At 34.6% G+C, this 21,616-nt stretch overlaps 1 protein-coding gene across 1 annotated transcript in view; it reads right to left on the bottom strand.

Moving 5' to 3' along the window:
* Positions 1–199: 199 nt before the first annotated feature.
* Positions 200–21,616, bottom strand: part of LOC145285798 (cell division cycle protein 27 homolog) — a 154,458-nt gene continuing 133,041 nt past the window's right edge. Inside the window, exons 18-20 of the mRNA XM_080134175.1 lie at positions 18,927–19,001; positions 3,687–3,843; positions 200–731 (exon numbers count right to left, since the gene is read on the bottom strand). Of these exons, the coding sequence (XP_079990301.1) occupies positions 601–731; positions 3,687–3,843; positions 18,927–19,001 (363 nt within the window). The 3' untranslated portion in view covers positions 200–600. The remainder of the gene's footprint in view (positions 732–3,686; positions 3,844–18,926; positions 19,002–21,616) is intronic.

Raw genomic sequence — 21,616 nt, 5'->3', positions numbered from 1 at the left:
TAATCTTTCATGGAATCTGTTTTCGTTCAAAGTAGTAACAGAAATGTAAGAACACTGAGGTGTAGATTTAAAGTTGCAATATCACACAGCAATTGCAAGGATATCACACAGGAGTTACTAGGTTATCACACAGCAATTGCAACAACATGGTGAGCAGTAAATAGAACGTGTTCAGAATACTTCAACTATCATCAACTGATCTGTTTTCATCATTTTTATTGTTTAATAAACAGACAATACAAAAATGAACCCAACTGAATATCAGCTGTTGTGGTTTTTTAATCCCTCCCCCTGCCCTCACAAGAGTACCAACTCCTTAACGACTAACCAATTAAGTTGCCTCATCCACCACAATAGCCATACCACCGCTACCAGTGATGCTACCAGTGTTTTTTAACCATCATCTCAAAATCATATTTTGTTCCTATGGTTTGTGTCACCTTTGCTCTTATTGGCTTATATCGCTGCTGCTGCTGCTGCTGCTCCTGCTGGATGAGAAGAATGACAAGATTTTTCATTGGTTGATGAGAAACAAATTCACTCTCCTTATCTTCCTCCCCCACAGTTATTCTATTCTGGCCATTTGCTCGCTTCAGTTCATCACAAACTTTCATCACTTTCCATAGCTTGCAACTGTAGATCTTCGTGGTCAATGTTGGAGATGTTTGACGAGTTGCTTTGTGAGCCTGCCTCCTGAGAATCGGCCTCTCCAACATTCTCCTCCAAACCAACTGAAAACAAAAAAGTCACTATTATTACATGTGTGTGTGTGCTCATTTAAAATTGCAGATATATTAAGATCAAGAAAATAGTCACAAGTTCAAAGTTTGGTACAAGGTTAAAAAAAAAGTTTGGTACAAGGTTAAAAAAATATCTGATGTTTCTGAAATCTTTTTACAGTTATTAACCTTTGGTGGAGAAGTTTCATATGAAACTGCAGAAACAGAGCTGTCAGCATTAAAGGCATTTTTGTCTAAACACAAGAATCACAGGCAATAAAAAGATATGAACCAATAAAATCAAACGATAATGAGATCCACATGAAATTCTTGTCAATTGATGAAACTTGGACAAAGTTAAATGTTAAAGTAGGCAACATAGCATGTTTGTAGGATTCACAGACGTGCAAAGGCTTAACATCTACACCACAAAGTTGACCCCATCCAATATGACAAAAAGGCAAATAATCAGAAAGATAGGAACACCCATTTCTACTGAAATTTTCAATTCATGCAAGTTTTTTTCACAAAAAAATAAAAAAAGATGAAATAAAAAAAATAAAAATTCATTAAATAATCATTTATTTATGACTTTTTGCAGTCAAATTAAAAAAATGTACAATTGTTTCATTTCTCTCTTGATCTCTCTTTCCCCTCACTCTCTAAACAGATATCAAATTTAAAAAAAAAAAAAAATTCACAAGCAATTACTTTCTCTCTCCATTTTTTGCCAAAGACAATCAGCAAATTTGACCTAGATAAATAATCTGCTGTGCTTTAATGCTTAGTAAAAATAAAAAAAGTCACTTTGTGAAAAAAAGCCTTTCCCTTTCAATAACTAGCTTAGAACCACACAAAATCTCCTGACGATATAAGGTTTGTAAGAGTATTTTGTGACTTCTAACCCAATACGGAGACATTTCCTTATAGAGGAGAGAGATCAAAAAAGACTTTGGCAAAAACTGGTATGAATGCAGATTTAAATTTATTGAAAAAAATTATTTTTCGGATACATTTTACAACAAGCTGAAAAACTGATAACAAAACAATTAAACATTATCAAAGACGAGAGAAGTTACTCTTCTACCTACCGAAATAAATTTTTGTGCTTTAATGTATTTTAAAATGTTTATCTACTTTGAAACCCTAGTAGTGCCGTGTTGTCGAGTTAGAACAACCATAAGATGGCGAAAATGAGGATGCCATTTTTAGAGTCTAAATAATTGCTCAAAGCTCGAAAAATAAACAAAATACTGGTAGAAATCTACCCAGTAAGTGTCAATGTACCATTTCTTACTAAAGTAGGTAGAAGAGTAACTTATACTGCCTTTGGTAGAATTTATTTGCTTATATATACATATTTTTTACAAAGGCACGAAGGCCACTAGAGGATAAGGGTTAATGAATATAAGTTGGTAGTGTAGTAATCATTGTGTAAGTTTAGTAGAATTTGATTATTGAAGAGGACTGCTCAACAAGAACTTATTTACATTGGACTTGAAGGCTACAATGTTGTAGTCAGATGGGAAGCAGGCGAGTGGAACAGTGTTCTACAGGTGGGCAATTCTAGGAAAGACGCTCTGTTCATAGAATCTGCGTTTAGGTTTAGGTATATATAGAGAGTGGGGGAAATTGTTGATAGTGATTGTAGCTAGTTATGTGTGTGTGGGGGAGGGGGGTGAAAGTTCGGCATTTGTTTCACCACTTTTTTGGTTGTTGTCTATTGTAAAACATAACCGATTTTTATAAAATGTTGCAAACAAAAAAAAATGTTTGACAAATTAATGTACTAGCTGTAGCTACACATAATTGTTTTTTTCTGGAGGTCATTGTTTTGCCAAACATTTTAAGATTTTAAAAGTTAAATTTAATGCTTACACTATCATTTAATTATTAACGATAATTTGTTATGACAATCTTGTTTTGATATCTACTTATAAAATTATTGTAGGTCAATAAGGCATCCAATCTTTTTAGTAAATTTGCTAATAATTTCAAAGCCAGTTTAAATGCTTACAAATCCCTTTAAAATTTGAAAGGTTTTTTTTTTTCGGCATTAAGAAAATAGCCGACTTGTTTCAGATTAAACTAAAATGCATTTTTTTTTTTTTTTTTTTTACATAGGCATCACCACTTATCAAGGCCAAAAGGCCACTCGAGGATAAGGGTTAAAGAGTGTACAGTAGAAATTGGACAATATAGTAATCATTAGTAATGGAAATTCGGTAAATTTGTTAACTTATATGGAACAGCTAGTCAAGAACTTGTTTACGTTAGACTTGAAGACAACCATATTGTAGTCAGCTGGAAAGCAGAAAAACGGAAGACAATTCCATAGGCGTGCAGTTCTAAGAAGCTTTGCTCATGGAATCTACGTTTAGGTTTAGGCACAGATAAAGAGCGGGGGAAATTAGTGATTGTGTTTTCTGCTAGACGAGTGTTTGTGAAAGTTTGGCGAGGGGGGAACCATAGAATGGAGCTCAGCCAAGCACTTGCCATGAAAATAACGATAAAGCAGAGACAAACTCGCAACATCTCTTCTGTAAGAAAGAGGTTGCAGGGAAGAGAAAAGGACATCCCCCACAAGGCTACGAAGTTTATTTTTGAACTATCAAGGCAGGACAAGTCCTTTCTAGCAGCTCCTGCCCAGATGTTGGATGAAGATTTCATTATGGATTCTTTCTAAAAAAAGATTAAAAAAATTTTTTATATTAATAATAAATAATTCACTGTAATTATCAAAGTTATGTCGACTATACACACACAAAAAAAAGTTGTCTCATAACTTTAACAATATAGATAAGCAAAGAAACAAACATTAGAATGCTGACAATTTGTTCATTAAAAGAAACCATATCACAAAGTTTGCAAGATTTGATTCAGCCATGATTGTATTGCAGTTGCAAGTTTACGATGCAGTCATATTTGGCAGTTAGGAATATGAAAAGAGAAAAAAGTTTTTCTAACCTGGATCGTTCATTTTAACAAGCGAGTCATCATCATCGGTTACATAACGTTTGTCTATGCCTTCTTTTATTTGATTATTTATTCCTTTCGGATCCAAATCCATCGCCCAGGAGAAATTGGACAACGCTAAGTGTGTATTACCAAGTTTTTTATGAACCTGAAAAAAAAAAAAAAGCCATTTTAAAATGACGATCAATAAGAGAAAAAGATCAGACATTGCACAGAAATGCGAAGGCAAGTTTTACTCAACGTTTTGTTTTCCTACAAATTTTCAAACAATATTCAAAAGCAAATTTATGAACATAACTTTGATTCAACAAAAATATTTTTACACCAAGAAATTTCCTACCAAGAATCAAATAAAACGAAAATTACTTTAATTATACAGAAAAATTTATTTTTCAAATATCAATTTAAAATAATTTTTTTTTCTACAAGGTGACTCAAATTAAATGCCACTCATCCATGAAATCATTAATATGATTAAAAATCCTATAATCCAACAATATTTGATACAATAAAATTACATCTGTGTCAGACATTTCCAAGTTTTACTCATGAATCCAACAATGTGTTTTATTACTGTTCAAGGACGTGTGTATGTCTGCTTTACAAGCAAACCTTGGATTTTCACTGTTATGATCCACTTCTGTTCCGGAATAACGAAGAGATTGTTTAAATACGCAATAACTTTGAAATAAGCAAGCAAATGAAAAAAAAATTTCAAATATATAAATAAAATAAATATTAAAAAAATTTTTTTAATTTTTTTTAATATTTATTTATTTATTTTTATTAAATCGAGGGTGGAAATTGGGAACCAGAATGTGGAACGCATTCAGGCTAACACTGACGAGACAATAACAAAAGTGTCTCACATGTGATTGAACAATGATAAAAACAAAGAATGTTGGATATTCATGACTAAATCTTGATGGACAAGTCAGACATAAACCAAAGTTTGTTTTTATCAAATATGGTTGGATTGCAGAAGAGATTGTAAATTTTATTAATGATATGATGTTAAAAGAATTCAGTACTTAATGTATTGACATATTGATATTCTCAAGAGATGGTTTTTGTAATTTAAACATTGTTTAACTGAAACCCAGGCAAATATAGATGCCAACTTTAAAAGAAATGGAGAATTCTTTTAAGTAATATTACACCTAATATTATCCTACAAGCCATCTAAACTTGCTTCCTTCTTTAATAATGAAGACAGCTTCAGCCAACAATTAAAAATTTCTTAATTTTTTCTTCGCAATTTCATTCATAATGAAGGAAAAAAAACATTTACAAATTACAGATAAAGATCTTTTGATGCAACAAGTTTTAAAAATATCCACCCCCACCCCCAATTTATAGCCGATAAACCGAGAAAGAAAATGGAAGTGCTTAATATTTAAGGTAAATATCCAGGGGAGGTAATTCTTAGAATAAATATCTAGATTGCTTCCCCTTGAAATAGATAAATTGTAAAGGGAAGTAATTCTTCATTTTTTCCTGTTTTTTTTTTGTGTTTTTTTTAATTCCATTTTCACACAATACGGGGCACAGTGCCACTTTGATGTAGGGAGTTGAGCAACAAGATGTCTGTTCACATTATACTTCAACTTCTTCATGTCTATGGTTCTCCCTCTCCTGAATTTCATGAAAAACACTAATCTAGCTGAAACCAGTATTAATAATTTCCCCAACTGTGCCTAAACCTAAACAGATTCCATGAACAAAGCTTCTTTCTTGGAACTGCACGAGTGTGGAACTGTTCCGTTTTCCTGCTTCCAACTGACTACAATATGGTTGTCTTTAAGTCCAACATGAACAAATTAGCCAAACCCTTAAGTAATCCCATTTAACACTACTAATGATTACTAGAATGTTTCCCTTGACCACTGCGCACTCATTAATCCTTATACTCGAGTGGCCTCCGGGCCTTCATAGTTGGGGAAGCAGGAACCTGGAAGAGAATTCCAAAGTCTAGCAGTTCTGGGAAAGAAACTATTGAAGAAGGCTTTCTGACATCTGGAGGTTTCTACTGTGTAGGGGTGGGATTTTGTTGCTTGTCAGGCATATTTACGTCAAGGGGACACAAGGGCTTGTAGTTTGTTGGTTGATTGATTGATTGATTGGTTTTACGGCATATCAACCTATGTGGTCATTTAATGCCGGAGTCCTTTTTTTTTTTTTTTACTTTTTTTTTATTGGGAGGGGGGGAATGACTTTTTCAGCCTTTCCTCCCTTTTTTTATAAAATTGAACTAAGAAATTAAATGTATTTATACATGGATGTGTATATTTGGGTGACTTTAAATTTCCTTAAATTTTCTTATATAAATTTACTTTCCTTAGGTATGCTAGAATATTTGCTGAGTTGACCTTTTCAAAAAGGTCTTCCATATTGCTTTCTGTATAATATAATTTTCTAGTTGGGGCAAGGTCATCACACCCAACTAGGATATGTTTTACTGTGAGTGTCTCCTGGCATGGGATGCACTCTGGCGCCGATTCTCCATTTAGTATATAAGAATGAGTAAAGTTGGTGTGTCCTATGCGCAGCCGAGTCAGTATCACATCTTCTCGGCGTGATCTCTTGATGTCCGGACATCGTTCCTTAAGTTCAGGTTTGATTGAGTATAATTTGTTGCCCTCTTGCTGACTCCACCGCAGTTGCCATTTTTCCTGTATGTATGCTTTTATCTGGAGTCTAAGATCAGTATGTGGAATCTTAAAATTGTCAGTGGAAGGTGAGAAGATCTTTTTGCAGCTGTATCTGCTCTGTCATTGCCTTTGATCCCCACATGGCTGGGGATCCAGACAAGAATAATGTTTTTAGTAGTTGAAAGGATATTGATTTTTTCTATTAATTTTGTTGTTAGTGGGTTTTCTTGTTTTTGATTTTGTATAGATAATAGGACTGATAGAGAATCTGTGAGAATGATGAAGTTTTTGGTGGTTTCCTCTGAAATTATGTTGAGTGCTAGATCGATAGCTATAGTCTCTGCAGTGAATATAGATGCTTCATTTTGAAGATTTCTCTTCATTGTGGTTTTATGGTACGTTGCTGCACATCCAGTGTGATTGTTGCTTTTAGACCCGTCTGTGTAGATAAAGGTGTAGTCTGAATATTGTAATTTTAAATGTTGAAGTTCATTGTGGTATTCAATAGGGTTTGTGGTAGATTTGGACTTTTTGTTTAGGTTGAGTTTTATTTCAACTTGTTTCATGGTCCATGGGGGTGTTTTAGGCAGTATGAAGTTGTGAATGCTGGAGATTGGAATTTTCGATTCTTCAATGCTTTCCTTCATTCGGAGCCCGAACGTTTTGATAGTTTTTCTTCTCATGTTAAAGAGTTCTTCATATTTAGGATAGAAGATACATTGGTATGCAGGGTTGTTTGGGCAAGACTTCAGTTTCAGTAAATATTGAAGGGCTAACTTTTCTCGCCTTAGATCTAGTGGGGGTTCGTGTGCTTCCGTGTATAGACTGCTCACGGGGGAAGTTCTGTATGCTCCTAGGGCCAATCTTAGGCCAGTATGGTGAATAGGGTCTAGGCTTTTTATATATGATGTTCGGGTTGATCCATATATGAAACAACCGTAGTCTAGCTTTGAGCGGACTAGTGCTCTGTAAAGTTTAAGGAGTGTTTCCCTGTCTGCACCCCAATCGGTATGTGCTACCACTCTCAAAAGATTTACAGCTTTGTTACATTTTTTTTTCAGATAGTTTATGTGTGGGATGAATGTTAACTTTTTGTCAAATAAAATCCCTAAGAATTTGTACTGGTCAGTAACAGGTATGGGCATTCCTTCCATGGTTAGGACAGGATCATTATGCATGTTCTTTAGTTTGCAGAAATGCATGCATTTCGTTTTTCTTTTGGAAAATCTAAATCCATTCTCTTCCGTCCATCTCATTACTTTGTTTAAGCACAATTGAAGCTTCCTTTCTATTATAGATATATATCTAGATCTACAGCATATTAGGAAGTCATCCACATATAGGGAGCAATCTACCCCAGGGTTAAGGTTTTTTTACAATGTTGTTAATTCGGATACTGAACAGGGTCACTGACAGTATACTCCCTTGAGGTACTCCATTCTCTTGTTCTTTCAAGTCCGAGAGAGCTGAGCTGTGCCAACCTTTATTCTGAACCGTCTATTTTTTAAAAAATTTTCAATAAAAATTGGCATTCTGCCTTTTAGTCCAAGCGTCTTCAGATCCCTTGTAACACCGTACTTCCACACAGTATCGTAGGCTTTTTCCATGTCAAAAAACACTGCTGTTAAATGTTCCTTCCTTACAAAGGCTTCTCTGATGAAGGTTTCAAGTCTGACTATGTGGTCTATTGAACTTCGGTTTTTCCTGAATCCTGTTTGAAATTCTGTAATAAGATTCTGTTTCCAGGAACCAGATTAGTCTTTTGTTTATAATCCTTTCCATGGTCTTACAAATGCAGCTTGTTAGAGCTATTGGCCCGAAATTCAATGGATCTGAGACGTTACTTGATTGGGATTGGATGTTTGAGTTTTCAGATTTGGGGATTGGTATTATTGTGGCCTCTTTCCAGGTCTCTGGTACGTTTCCACTGGACCATATAATATTGAAAATTTCAAGTAGGTATTTCATTGAGATTTCTGGAAGTTTTTTGAGGATTTCATATGGAATTTCATCGGGCCCTGTAGCTGTGTCATGGGATTTGGTTAGCGATTCTTTTAATTCAGGCAAGGTAAGAGGTTGGTTGTATTTTTCAGTATTTTGTGATTTAAATAGAATTTTCTTTTTCTCTTCCTTTTCTCTAATCTTTTTGAATTTCTCTGTCTGTCACATGATGAAATTTTTGATAAATTATCTGCCAGGTTATTGGAAATGTCTTTTTGATCGGTGTATATTTTGTTGCCTTTAGAGATGTGGGATATTGGTGTACTACTACACTTTCCTTCTATTTTCCTCATCATGTTCCAAACTGTTTTCGCCTTGGTATTCACATTAATTTTGGATATATAATTTCTCCAAGTTGTTCTTTTGGATTCCTTTAGGATTCGTCTGGCTTTTGCTCTGTTGTTTTTGAAGAAATCCAGATTTTCGCTTGTTGGATACTTTTCGAATTTTCTCAAGGCAGCTCGTCGAGCTCTGATGGCTTTTCTGCATTCTTTTGTGAACCAAGGTTTGTTGCGATTGTTGGTTTTGGTTGTTTTCGGTATGGTATTATTTGCTATGTTTGTGAGTGTTTTAATGAAGTAGTTCAAATGGTCATCTTCATCATTCTTTTCGATAATTAATTGGTTTTTGCACTGTTCCTGGAAGTCTTCCCAATCCGCTTTATGTAGGTTCCATTTGGGTGTTTTTTGTTCAGTGCTAGTACTTAGACTTTCCATGATGATTGGGAAATGATCACTCCCACAGGTGTCATTGTGTACTTTCCAGTCATAGTCCATATATATGGAAGGATCACATAAGGTAAGGTCAATGGCGGTGAAAGTACCTGTTGCTGGGTACATATAGGTGTAGTTTTGATTATTAAGGAGGCATAGATTATTTTTATTTATTATGTTTTCTATTTCTTTTCCTTTTTTATTTGTTTCTTTACTTCCCCATATTACATTGTGACTGTTGAGATCTCCTAGTAGAAAAAAGGGTTTAGGGAGTTGTTTTATTAATTGAGTTATCTCAGTTTCGTTGATTGTATCTTTTGGAGGGATGTATATTGAGCAAAGTGTTATAGTTCTATGTAGAGTCACTGAAACTGCAATTGCTTGCAAGTTTGTGTTTATATTTATTTGTCTTTGAGGGACTTCATTCTTCACGAGTATTGATGTGCCTCCAGAAGCTCTGTCCGTATCTTTATTTATGTAGTTGTAAGATGTGTAGTGTTTTATGTTGATGGTATTATTTTCTTTCAGAAAGGTCTCCTGTAGACAGACAAGTGCTGGGCTCATATTTGTTATTAATAATGTGAGTTCATTTTGGTTTGCTTTTATCCCTCTGATATTCCATTGTGATATTTTGTTCATCATTTGGAATTGTGTTCAACTTCCATCGTCTCCAATCCCTCAAATCTATTTTCTGTCGGAGTCCCTGTTCGAGATATAGATCGGGATCTTTCTTTCCCTGTTTTTGTTTGTTTGTTTTTTTTTGTCTGGGGGGATTTTTGATTCTTTTCTGGCTTGTGATGTGTTTGATGGTTGTTCGGTTGTTTTTGTAGAAATGGTTTGTGGTTTTGTTTCTTTTTGTGGTTCAGTAGTGTCTTTACTAAATATTATCCTTGGATTGGTTGCAGACATTGCACTATTCATTTTCCTCATTTCTTCTAATAGTTCTTTCATTTCCTTTATTTAGTTTGCTTAGGACATCAATTTTCTTGTCAGTTGTATCCGTTACATGTATATGACCATTTTGATTGTTGATTGGATTAGTTTTTTTTGTTGCATCTGAATATGTTTTAGTTTCGATGATTTTCCTGGCCTCTGGGTAGGATATATTCTTTATATGTTTTAGTTTGGTCACTTCTTTTTCTCTTTTCCATATTTCGCAATATCTAGAGCCAGCGCCATGGTTTCCCAGGCAGTTGGCACACTTGAAATCTTTTCTGCAGTCAATGTGTGGACCGCTTTCTCCACATCTTCCACACACTGGTAATCGTGTGCACCGATCTTGATGGTGTCCAAACTTCTGGCACTTGAAGCATTGGAGGGGGTTTGGAATATAAATTTCTACATTTATTTTCATATATCCGACTTTCACTTCTTTGGGTATGGTGAGGGAATCAAAAGTTAGTATATATGTATTGGTATCGATTTTCTCAGTTTTTTTTTTTATTTGAACTCTGCGAACATCTAACACATTCTGTTTCTGTAAGTTTGTCCTGATTTCCTCCAAGGGACAAAGTGCAAGTTCGTGGCTTTTCACTACTCCTTTGCAGGTATTTAGGGTTGGATGTCTGTAGCATTTGACTTTGATGTTTTCAAATAATTTTAGTTTCAATATTTCTTTAGTTTGTTCTTCGTTATGGGTTTCTATTAGTAGGCTGCCATTAAATTGTTTTTTAATAGACTTTGGTTTTAGAGTTTTAAGATTTTTTTCAATTTTAAAAGGTGATAGTTTGCTCAAAGGAGTTTCCTCCATTGATTCTATTACTACGAATGTTGAGTTCCTTGGTTTTATCGTCTCTTCGTCAGAGCTACTGATGTCAGAGACATCAGAGTGGGTTCTCTTTGGGTGGTTGGGTGGTTTTTGGGAGGAATAAGCCATATATTTTGTTTTCTTTTTTCGTCATCTTTGTTCCCCACCCACCTCGGAGTCCTATTTGGGAAGAGCCTGGGGGGAAACCCATTCGCCCAGCCTCTACAGGGATACAATGATGATATAACCGACTTTGATGGTATCATAATGATTATCTGTTCTCTCTTGATATTGCTATGGGATCTGTAGCAATCCTGAGGGGTTTATAGCCTCGTCATCGATATTCACACCTAATCGATTGACCCTCAGCCACCGCTTTCCATCATATATTAGGGAGTAGGGTTATTTGTGGGAGAGGGGGGGATGTGTTGTATTAGTAATGAGTTTTTGGAATGGGCAATATATGGTGGGGCTTGGCGTGACTGGCCGATTGGTCGGATCGGGCCTCTCCGACCGCCCGTTCAATCGAAGTAAGGGCCAAAGTGATGTGTTGCGGTGCCTAAACTTCTATGTATCCTGGTTTAGGTTTGCTCAATCACCAGGATCACGTCCTAAGACTTTACGGGTAGCAACCCACGGCTAACTGGTTGCCCCATTGAGGGATTTTTACCCTCTGCAGGGGGGCAGTCGGTTTGTACTCATGCCCTACCAACAGGGCAAAAAAATAAAAAAATAGATAATTTAATAGAATATATTTGTTTTCTTTTTCTTTCTTTTTTTGTTGTTTCTTTTCCTTTTTAAAATCTGTTTCTATTTAACCCATAGTTGGGACCCTAACAGGTACTACCACTCCGGGTCAGGGTGGACCTGGGAGCAATGGCAATTAAGAGGTGGCTCCACACTCCCCAAGCCCGTAAGCCGGACCTCACCATCGGATGTAGTTTAGGGTCATATCCAGGACCGGGAGTAAGGTAGGAAAAATAAAATAAAAAGGGGAGGGAGATAGGCTGTTGTTTTTGTTTTTGGTTTTGCAGAACATAATTAAGTTTTACAAAAAAGATCAGAAAACAAAAAAAAAACGTCAATGTAGGTGCATTTCGTCTCAGGAAGCCACAGGGCAGCCTGATCTAGTAGCACCAGGGTAGTTTTTGGAGCATCCACCATTAAAATACTTGTCAAACAGGCAGAAGGATGCAACATTTCGTCGATGAGACAACAGTTGAAGCTTAGATGACAGTTCAGGAGTGAGAGAGTAGTAGCAGATGCACCAGCCCAAATGTGACAACAATACTCCATACATGGGCGAATGGTGGCCTTGTAGAGGTACAGGATAGTTTCAGGTGTCAGTAGTTTTCTAGCACGGTAGAGAGAGCCTACCTTTTTCGCAGCGGCCCTGGCAATGTTTTCAATACAATTGTTCCAACTCATGTTCCCTGTGAACGTTAAGCCGAGGAGTTTGAACAAAGTACTTTCAAGTAATGTATCTTTAACCATAGCTATTGATGGTTGAGAAGGTTTCTTGTAAGTATTAAAATATTAGCAAGTTTTCCACTATTGGCTTAGATATGTGTTCATTCATTTTCACCTCATGTCTGTTATAGAGTGTGAGGTCGTCAGCAAATATGCTCATCTCGGACAATTTTATCAGGGAGGTCATTTATGCATATTATGAATAATGAAGGTCTAAGGATAGACTCTTGGGGTACACCCGCATTTATATCATATTGTTTTAACATATGACCATCGAGGACAACCTTATTTAAGGATTTAATTATGTTAAGTATTCGTCCAGTAATACCATAGTTTCTGATTCTCATGAAAAGACCATCATGCCATACCCTGTTAAAAGCCTTGGATATTTCTATGGCTACTGCACTCCCCTCACTTATCCAGTACATGGTATATATGCTCAGAGATTACAGTTAGAATATTAGCAGTAGAACGGGCTTGCTTAAATCCATATCGATGGTCAGTCAAAAGTTTAGCAACTGTAAGGTGGTGGACTAGAGCTTGATTAATTATGGACTCAAATATTTTTGCGAAAAGAGGGAGTAACTTAATGGGGCGATAATTTTATGTGTCAGTTCTTTCGCCAGAATTCTTGTAAACTGGTACCACAAAAGTAGTTTTCCAACAGTCAGGGAAGCAATATTTGTTATGGCATGTGTTGAAAAGTTTAATTTGTGGAGTAATTTTGCGATTAGGAGGTTGTCCATCTTTTTATTTTTGATAGCTTTTAAAGTAGATTGGGAGTGTAAATTTGGATTCTTTATTATTGGAAGCTAGACTGAGAGCATGTATTTCAGCACTGAAAATTGATGTTTCTTTTGGGAGGTTTGATTTGTTAAGTATTGCTGCACTGGCTGTTGCATTATTTTGTTTAGACCCATCTGTATGTGTGTGGTTTGAACACTTTCCTCTGATTTTATTGAGATAATAATGGTAAGTTTGGGTAGGTTTCTTTTCATGTTTACTTAGATCGATATTGGGGGTTGCGATTTTCCAGGGAGGGGTTTTGAGTAGGACAGTTTCATGGATTTTGATTATGGGTAAATTTGCTTCTTTGGAGATCAGTTTTATTCAGAGTCCAAAAGTTTTGATTGTATTTTCTTTTTGGTCAAAAAGGTGTTTATGATTTAGGTTTTAAGCGCTATTGTGTGCTGGGTTTATGGGGTTTACTTAATTTAGTGTAGTACTTAAGACCAAGATTTTGGTTTCTGAGCATTGGAGGGGTTTCAAGTGCTTCTGCATATAGACTTTTTACAAGGGAGATTTGAAACACTCCCAGTGCTAGTCTTAGTTCGGAGTGGCATATGGCCGGAGTGGTTGTGGGTTTTTAGATATGATTTTCTGGTGGATTGATATATAAAGCAGCCATAGTCTATTTTTCATCTGATTAATGTTCCGTATAGTTTAAGTAATGTGTTCTTGTCAGCTCCCCAATCTGTATGGGTGATGACTCATAGGAGTTGTAGTGTTTTATTGCATTTGGTTTTAATGTAATTGATATATGGAATGAAGTTTAATTTGTTATCAAAACTGATCCATAGGTGCTTGTGTTCATTTATGAATGGAATTTTTCTCCTTTAATCTGTAAGGTTGGGTCAAGGTGGAGTTTGTGTTGGTTACAGAAATGGATGCATTTTGTTTTAGTTTTGGAAAATTTTAAACCATTTCTTGTTGCCAATTTATTAATTTTATTTATGTTATGTTGTAATTTTCTTTCAATGGTGTGAATGTGTTTTGATCTGTAGCTGATTGAGCTGTCATCTACGTATAAGGAGCTATGTATATCAAAAGAGAGTTCTTTTATAATATTGTTAATTTTGATGTTGAAGAGAGTTGTTGACAATATGCTGCCTTGATGCACTCCTTAATTCTGTGGATCTGATAAAGTAGAGTCTATGCGCACTTGGAAAGATCTGTCAGGAAGTTTTTTATGAATTCAGATAGTCTGCCTCTTAGTCCAATGTTGTGGAGATCTTTTATGATGCCATGTTTCCAAGTAGTTTCGTATGCTTTCTCAAGATAAAAAAAAAAATTTTTTTTTAAATTAAAAAAATAAAATAGATGTTACGTGCTCCTTATTAATGAAAGCTTCTCTGATGTAATTTTCGAGGTCAGTGATGTGGTCTATACATCCTCGATTTTTTTGGTATCCATATTGAGTTTTTGAAATTATTTTGTTGCTAACTACCATATGAGACAGTAGTTGATTATTCTTCCAAATGTTTTGCATCGGCAACTTGTGAGATCTATTAGTCTGTAGTTTTCTTGGTTTGATGTATCTTTACCTAATCTGAGTATCGGTATTATTGTTGCTTGTTTCCATGAATGTGGGAAATCTTGTTTCCCATATTTTATTATAAATTTTGAGGAGTTTTAATGATTCAGATGAGGTTCGTTTAAGGAAGCTGTAGTGCACTTCATCTGGTCCTACAGCAAAGTCGTGGGATTTTTCTAGAGCGGTTTCTAGTTCATTGAGTGAAAGCTTTCATTGTAAGGCTCTTCGTTTTTGGAGTTAATTTATTTTGTACTTTTCTTCAGGTTTCTTATTTAAAAGTGTTTATTGTAGTGTTTTCATGATGAATTTTCAGCAAAGATTTTAGCTAGTGTGTTGGAAATATCTTTTTCGGTTATTTTCTGTTTTTTTGTATAAGATGTTTTATTCGGTTGGAATTATATTTTCTGGACATTTCCCTAATCATTTTCCAGATGGTTTTGGATTTAGTGGCAGTGTTGATTTTGTTAAATTGTTGTCAGCAGATGCTTTTGGATTCTTTGTTTTTCAAGTTTTAGCTCCTTGGTGTTCGTATTCTATTAAGTTGTTGGTTGTTTTTCAAATTTTCTTAAGGCCGCCTTTCTGCCTGACAGCCATTTTACATTCTGGATTGAACCACGGTTTGTTTGTTTTTTCCAGAAGGAATATTTTTGGTTATGCACTTTTTTGCTATTTTTATGAGTACTTTGCTGAATTATTCCATTGTTTGGATTTGGTGTTCTGTTAATTGCAGTGAACAGAGTTCTTTGAATTTGGCCCAGTTGGCTTTGTGTTCCATCTGGGTATGTGGTTTTGGATGGAGTTATTGTAATTGATTATAATAGGGAAGTGATCACTTCCACATGGTTCTTTGTAAGCGCTCCATGTATAATCTAAGAAGCTTGATGGATCACACATGGTAAGATCAATAGCACTAGTTGATCTATTTGTTGGATTTAAGTATGTGAGATTTTTTAGATTGAGGAGGTATTAGTCATTTTTGTTAATTAGTTGTTCAATTTTATTTACTTTTGAGTTTGTGACTTCACATCCCCATAACGTACTGTGGTAGTTAAAGTCTCATAGGAGGATGAACAGTGAGGGTAGTTGTTTTATTAAATTTTCTAGTTCATTTATTGGTTCATGAGGGGAGGGGGGGTATATTGAGCAGATTGTGATTATTTTGTGTAATGTGACTTGAGTTGTGATTGCTTGGAGATTTGTTTTGACAGAAATTACTTTGAGGTATGTTATTTCTTACAAGAATTGAGGTGCCTCCATTAGCACGAAAGCCTGTGTTATGGAAATAGTTGTATTGTTCATAGTTTGGCATTTTGAAATGGTTATTGTTTTGTAGGAAGGTTTCTTGTAAACAGACAATGGCTGGGTTGAAGAGTGAAATGCATATAAGAAGTTTGTTACAATTAGATCTTTTTCTACGACAATTCTATTGGATGATTTTTTTTTTTCCATCCTCTTTAGAGGTAGAGGTTTATCTTTCGTCTGAGTGTCTTTGGTAAAGTGTTCTGCAGAGTTTTTTCTTTTTGTTTGGATGTCAATTTGGGTCTTGCTTGAAATGTTTTGCCTTGTTCATTTTTTCCATCTTGATTATTTGTGTTGGTTTTCTTTTTTTTATCTAGTGTGTTTTTGGTTTCCATTTTTCTAGAATTTGGAATTTATTTTGACTATTGTTTGGTTTCCTTCTTTTCTGGAGAGTTCTTTATTTGCTGTTTTATCACTGCTTATATTTTTATTAATTTCTGGTGATTATTTTGTTGGTTTCTGTGATATTTTTTTTTAAATGTTTCTGTTGTAAATCGAATCTTACTTTCTTTGGATTTATTTCTATTGTTTTGGTTTCCAGATTTGAATATTTTTCTTTTAGGTTATTTTGAAATTCTGGCCATTCTTTAATGTTTAATGTAATCTGTTTATCAGTTCCTTATATTGATCATGTATTTCATTATGTTGGCATGGTTTAGTTGTAGTTTTTGTTGTCTCAGCATATGTGTTGTCTTTCAAGTACGTATTAACTATTTTTCTGGCTTCTGGGAAATTTTTTTTTATTTTTACTTCCATTATTTCTTTTTTATGTTTTACATATTTTAGAGAAGACCAGCTGATCTTCCCTGCAGTTAACACATTTCACCTCATTTATACATTCTTCTTCGGTGTCATCTCGCTCTCTGTTGCTGCATTTTCCACATATTCTTTTTCCTTTACAGATTTCTTTATGATGCCCATATTTTTGCCAGTTGAAACACAATGGAACTGGAATGTATTGGTCTACTTTTATTTTTAAGTAGCCGATCTTTATTTCTTTTGGTATTGTGGGTGTGTTGAAAGTTTATATGTGTGTGTGTGTGTGTGTGTGTATGTGTGTATTATTAGTTATTTTATTATGTCTTTATGTTGATACGGATATGTCGGACTCCTTGCTTTTAATTTCATTTTTACTTCTTCCTTTGTTGCTAACAATAAGTCGTAGCTTCAAATCACTTTCATGTAGAAAAACTTTACATTTAAAATGGAGAATTTCTACGAGTTTAAGTAGAGATTGGTCATCTCCATGATAAGTTACTTCGACTGGTAAATTTCTGTCTTTTTTTTTTTTTTTTTTTAATTTGTTTTTGGCTTACTTTTTATTGATAATATCTTTTCTATTAGAAAAGGTGATAGGTCTCCATCTTTTTATTTTCTATTAACTCAATAACTAGGAATCTTGGGAAGTTTCCTTCGCCTATAGATGGTACCGTTTTCTAGTTTTGGATCTTTTTTTTCATCATCTGAGCTAGAGAGGTCAGAGTCACTGGAATGGTTTCTTTTAAGGGTTTTGAGGGAGAAGTATAATTTTTTTTCCAGCCATGTATTTTGGGGTTTATTTTTCATCAATGATGCTCCCTACCACCTTCGAGTCCAAAATTGAGACAAATTAAGGGGGAAACCCATTCACCTTGACTATGTCGAGGCTACATGGAGGATATACTCTTTTGGTAAGGAGTTGTCAAGCACTTTCTATTTCCTGTTCATTATGTCCTCAAAAATATATATGTTCAGACAGAGTGTTAAGTTCTGGTCCTTCCAATTGATTGACCCTTGCCACCACCTTCTAGCATAGGACTAACTTAATTTGCATATTTTTGGTAGTGAGGAAAAAAGATGAAGTACCTTTGAGTTTTGTTCTTTGTTATGGTAGTTGGCATTTTGAGTGTAAGTGCTAGAGGTTGGCGTGACTGGCTGATTTGTTGGATTGGGTCTCTCCAATCGCCCGTCTAGTCAAAGTAAGTTGGTTGGTTGGTTTTGTTTTATGGCATATCAACCCTTTTCAGGTTATTTAATGCTGAATCCAAAAATTTTGAAGAAAAATTTTTTAATAGAATATATTTGTTTTCAAGTCGGTTTCTATTTAACCCATAGTTGAGACCCTAACAGGTACTATCACTCCGGGTCAGACTGGACCTGGGAGCAATGGCAATTAAAGGGTGGCTCCACACTCTCCAAAGCCCACAAGCTGGAGCCTCACCACTGGATATAGTTTAAGGTCATATACAGGACCAGTCAAAGTAAGAGCCAAAATGTGTGCCTAGACTTCTATGTGCCCGGGTCTAAGTCAGCTCAATCACCAGAATAACGTTCTAAAGTGTTACAGCTAGCAACCGATGCCCTACTAACAGGGCAAGATAAACAAAAAGAAGGTTTATACTTCAAGTTGTTTAAATCTTCCTATATTTATTCATGAGTTCTGATTTACTGATTTTGTAGAGTAAGATAGAGATAAAGACTTGTAGTGGATTTTGTTTTTATTCCCAACCCTGCAGATAATGACTTAGCTCTGCAAAGAGAAAGAGTTTATAATATTCTTGGGTGTGTTTTAAGTTAGGAAGCCAGTAAGGAAGTGGGGGTGGAAAAAGAAAAAAAGAGAAGGAGGGAAAGTGGACTACTGGTTTTGTTTTGGGGTTTGGAGAACAGGATTTAGTTGTGGAAATAGTTAAAAAAAAATTTTTTAAAAAAGGTGTTAATGTAGGTGCATTTGAATCAGGAATCCATCTTCAAAAGGCCTGATTTGGTTGCACCTGTCGTATTTAAAATTTTCCGTTCATTGTCATCTTGTGACATACACACACAGTAATCCAAGTAGGAAGTATCAATCGTCATTTCAAAAATTGAAAAAACATTAAAATTTAGGATTTTTTTTTTTTTTTTTTTTTCTTCCCACAAAATCGATCTTAATGTTATTTAACGGGTTAGCCATCATAAAATCATTTTTTTAATGCAGATGATTAAAAGTAAAAAGAAAACTGCAAATCTACAAGAATTTCCATTAAACCAGAAATGTGAAACAAATCTTAATATATTTACCTTTCCTATTAGAAAATATACTAATGATTCTTTCGGGACAATTTGTTTAAGTTCTTCTAATTCTGCTAAGGCTTCCTGCAAAAAAAACAAAAAACAATATATTTTCAAAATGGATCAATTAGAGGAACGCATTGATTTTTCAGCTGAAACAAACAAAAAAAATGAAGGAGCGGAAAATTATGAAGATATAAGGGGGTAGAACACAAAATATAATTGAACATTTATTTCTGGTTCAAGTTTCAAGCGTGTCTTACTAACTCAACCCCGTGTTATAATTTAAGGAGAGTAAAATATGGATCTTGAGTTTATTTTTGGCAGCCACAGAATTCTTGCTTTCCTTATTTTTTTCTTGCATTACAGGAACAATGTTTCTGACAAAAAGGGAAGAATTGCTATTTTCTGGGTCAGAATCTATTCCATCTCGCATTTATCACTGGCAAGGTTTTGACCTTGAATTTTTTTTTTTTTTTTTTTTAGCTCTTACATCAAGGGGCTTTTTGCCAAGTCTGGAGCAATTTCCATAGAGGGTTTATACAGATTTTCAATGTCAATTTTTAAAGGTTTTTCAAGGACTTCTCCAGACAAGATTCAAGTTTCCAAAACAAAATTTTGGGTTTGTTTTACAATCTACAGTGATTTGAAAAAAGTGATAAAAAAAATCAAAATATACAACAAATAAATGTTACCAAATGTTACAATTACTTTGCAACCTACCTGCATCATTTTTTGGTGTTTTAAGTAGTTCTAAATGATTTGTATTTCATCTTAAATATTAAATCTCTTTATGGCTTTTAATCTACAACCAAGATTTTTGCTGTCTTGTCCATTTTTTTTTTTACGTCTGGCAGGCCTAATTTTAAATTATCACAAGTTTTTTTTTTTTTTTGGTTTTTTTTTTGGGGGGGGGGGGGTCATTGGAGAGTTCCGTTCATACAAGGAAAGTATTTTAGCATGCAACTACATCAGGTAGTTTTGTGATATGCAATTTCAGAACAATGTATTTCGATTTTATGTTCAATATTTAAATAATATTTTAATGTTACTTTTATTAACATTTAAAAATCAATTTAATTGTATTTATTTTGATTTTCTAATATTTCAAGACAAATTTTTACTGGACATAAAGAATACAATTTTCAAGGATTTTTAAGACATTTTTCCATATTTTCAAGATTTTTTCAAGGTAATATTAGAAATAAGGTCTTTTCAAGGCAAAAGTCAAAATTCAAAGAATTTTCAAGTCTATACGAACCCTGCCATAAATAATAACTAGAAAAAAAAAAGGGGAAAGATTGCAGAAACAAATATGGAGACAGTAAAAGAAAATTGCATAAGTTTATCAGGTTTTTTGATGGCAGAAAAGAACATGCATGTAATTTTAACTTAAATTTAAAAAATACTTCAAACAAAGTAGAAAGACTTTAGAACGTCTCCAAAACCAAAAGGCGCCATAGATATTTGCATTTAACGTAAAGGCAGATCGCACACATAAAAATATAGAAATTCTTTTGTTATGAGAATTCAACCAGGCTTTTTCATGCTTGCACGTGAATAAAATCAATAAAAAAAATATTTCACGATTAAGAAGGATGAAAAATGAGGTCTAATTTCATATTCTTTTACGACACTTAGTCATTTCTTCCCTCTTAAAATAGCATTCTGGCTACAGAAATTTTCAAAATTGGAACCAAGCTGAAAATCATAGCAGTAAACGTTGCACATATGAAGGGCTTAATATTCTCTTGAATAGAGCTTTATGACAATAAAGGATGGATGGATGGTTTATTTAACCAGCATATCAACCTTTATGGTTCATTTAATAGTGAGGAGGTTATTTTGTTATGTTTGTTTGTTGTTTATTAGGTATTTTGATTTTGCTGGAAAGGTTGTTTGGTTGTATTTTGTTTGTTATTTGGGTTTTAGGTTTTTCTGAAGTGGTTATTTGGTTATGTTTGTTTGTTGTTTATTAGGATTTTAGATTTTGTTATATAATCTTGTTTCTCTTAGGAATTTCAAGATATTGCTAGGGTCCACTCCGTGAAAAAGATCTTTTAGACTAGCCTCATTCGTATCTGCTGGAGATCCACACAGTCTATCAGGATATGTTTCACCATGTAAAGCTCATGACATGACACACAGAATGGGGCCTCTTCATCTTTTAATAGGTACGAGTGAGTGATCCTGGTGTGTCCTATTTGAAGTCTTGTCATTACTGTTTCTTGTCTTCTCCCAGCCAGAGGTCCCGCCCTCCGTTCTTTTCCCGAGGTTGGGCTTCACCTGCTGGAGCTTATTATTCTTGCAGGCATTCCATAACTTCTACCACTTTGAAGTGATGTATTTGTTGATTAGTGGTTTGTAATCAGTGTGAGGTACTTTTGTATTGCGGATATTTATTCTGAAAGATTTTTTTGCTGCTGTATCAGCTTTTTCGTTGCGTTTGAGTCCTATGTGGCTGGGAATCCAGCAGAATACGACATCAGTGTTTTTGGAAAGGGAAGTGATTCTTTCCAGGTTTATGATTAAGGGTTGTTCAAGTTTTTGTTATATAATAACGTTAAGACTGAAAGTGAATCAGATAATATTAAGTATTTGTTTGACTTGGTTTTTTGGATGATGTCTAAAGCTCGGTCTATGGCTGTTGATCCAGCACTGAAAATTGAGCAGTTGTCTGGGAGACGTTTTTGTAGTAT

This window comes from Euprymna scolopes, chromosome 10 (genome assembly GCF_053919585.1).
Source record: "Euprymna scolopes isolate OS-2025 chromosome 10, ASM5391958v1, whole genome shotgun sequence".
Taxonomy (NCBI): Eukaryota; Metazoa; Mollusca; class Cephalopoda; order Sepiida; family Sepiolidae; genus Euprymna; species Euprymna scolopes.
Note: the sequence above shows the minus strand (reverse complement) of the source record. Positions and strands in the feature narration are given on the sequence as shown.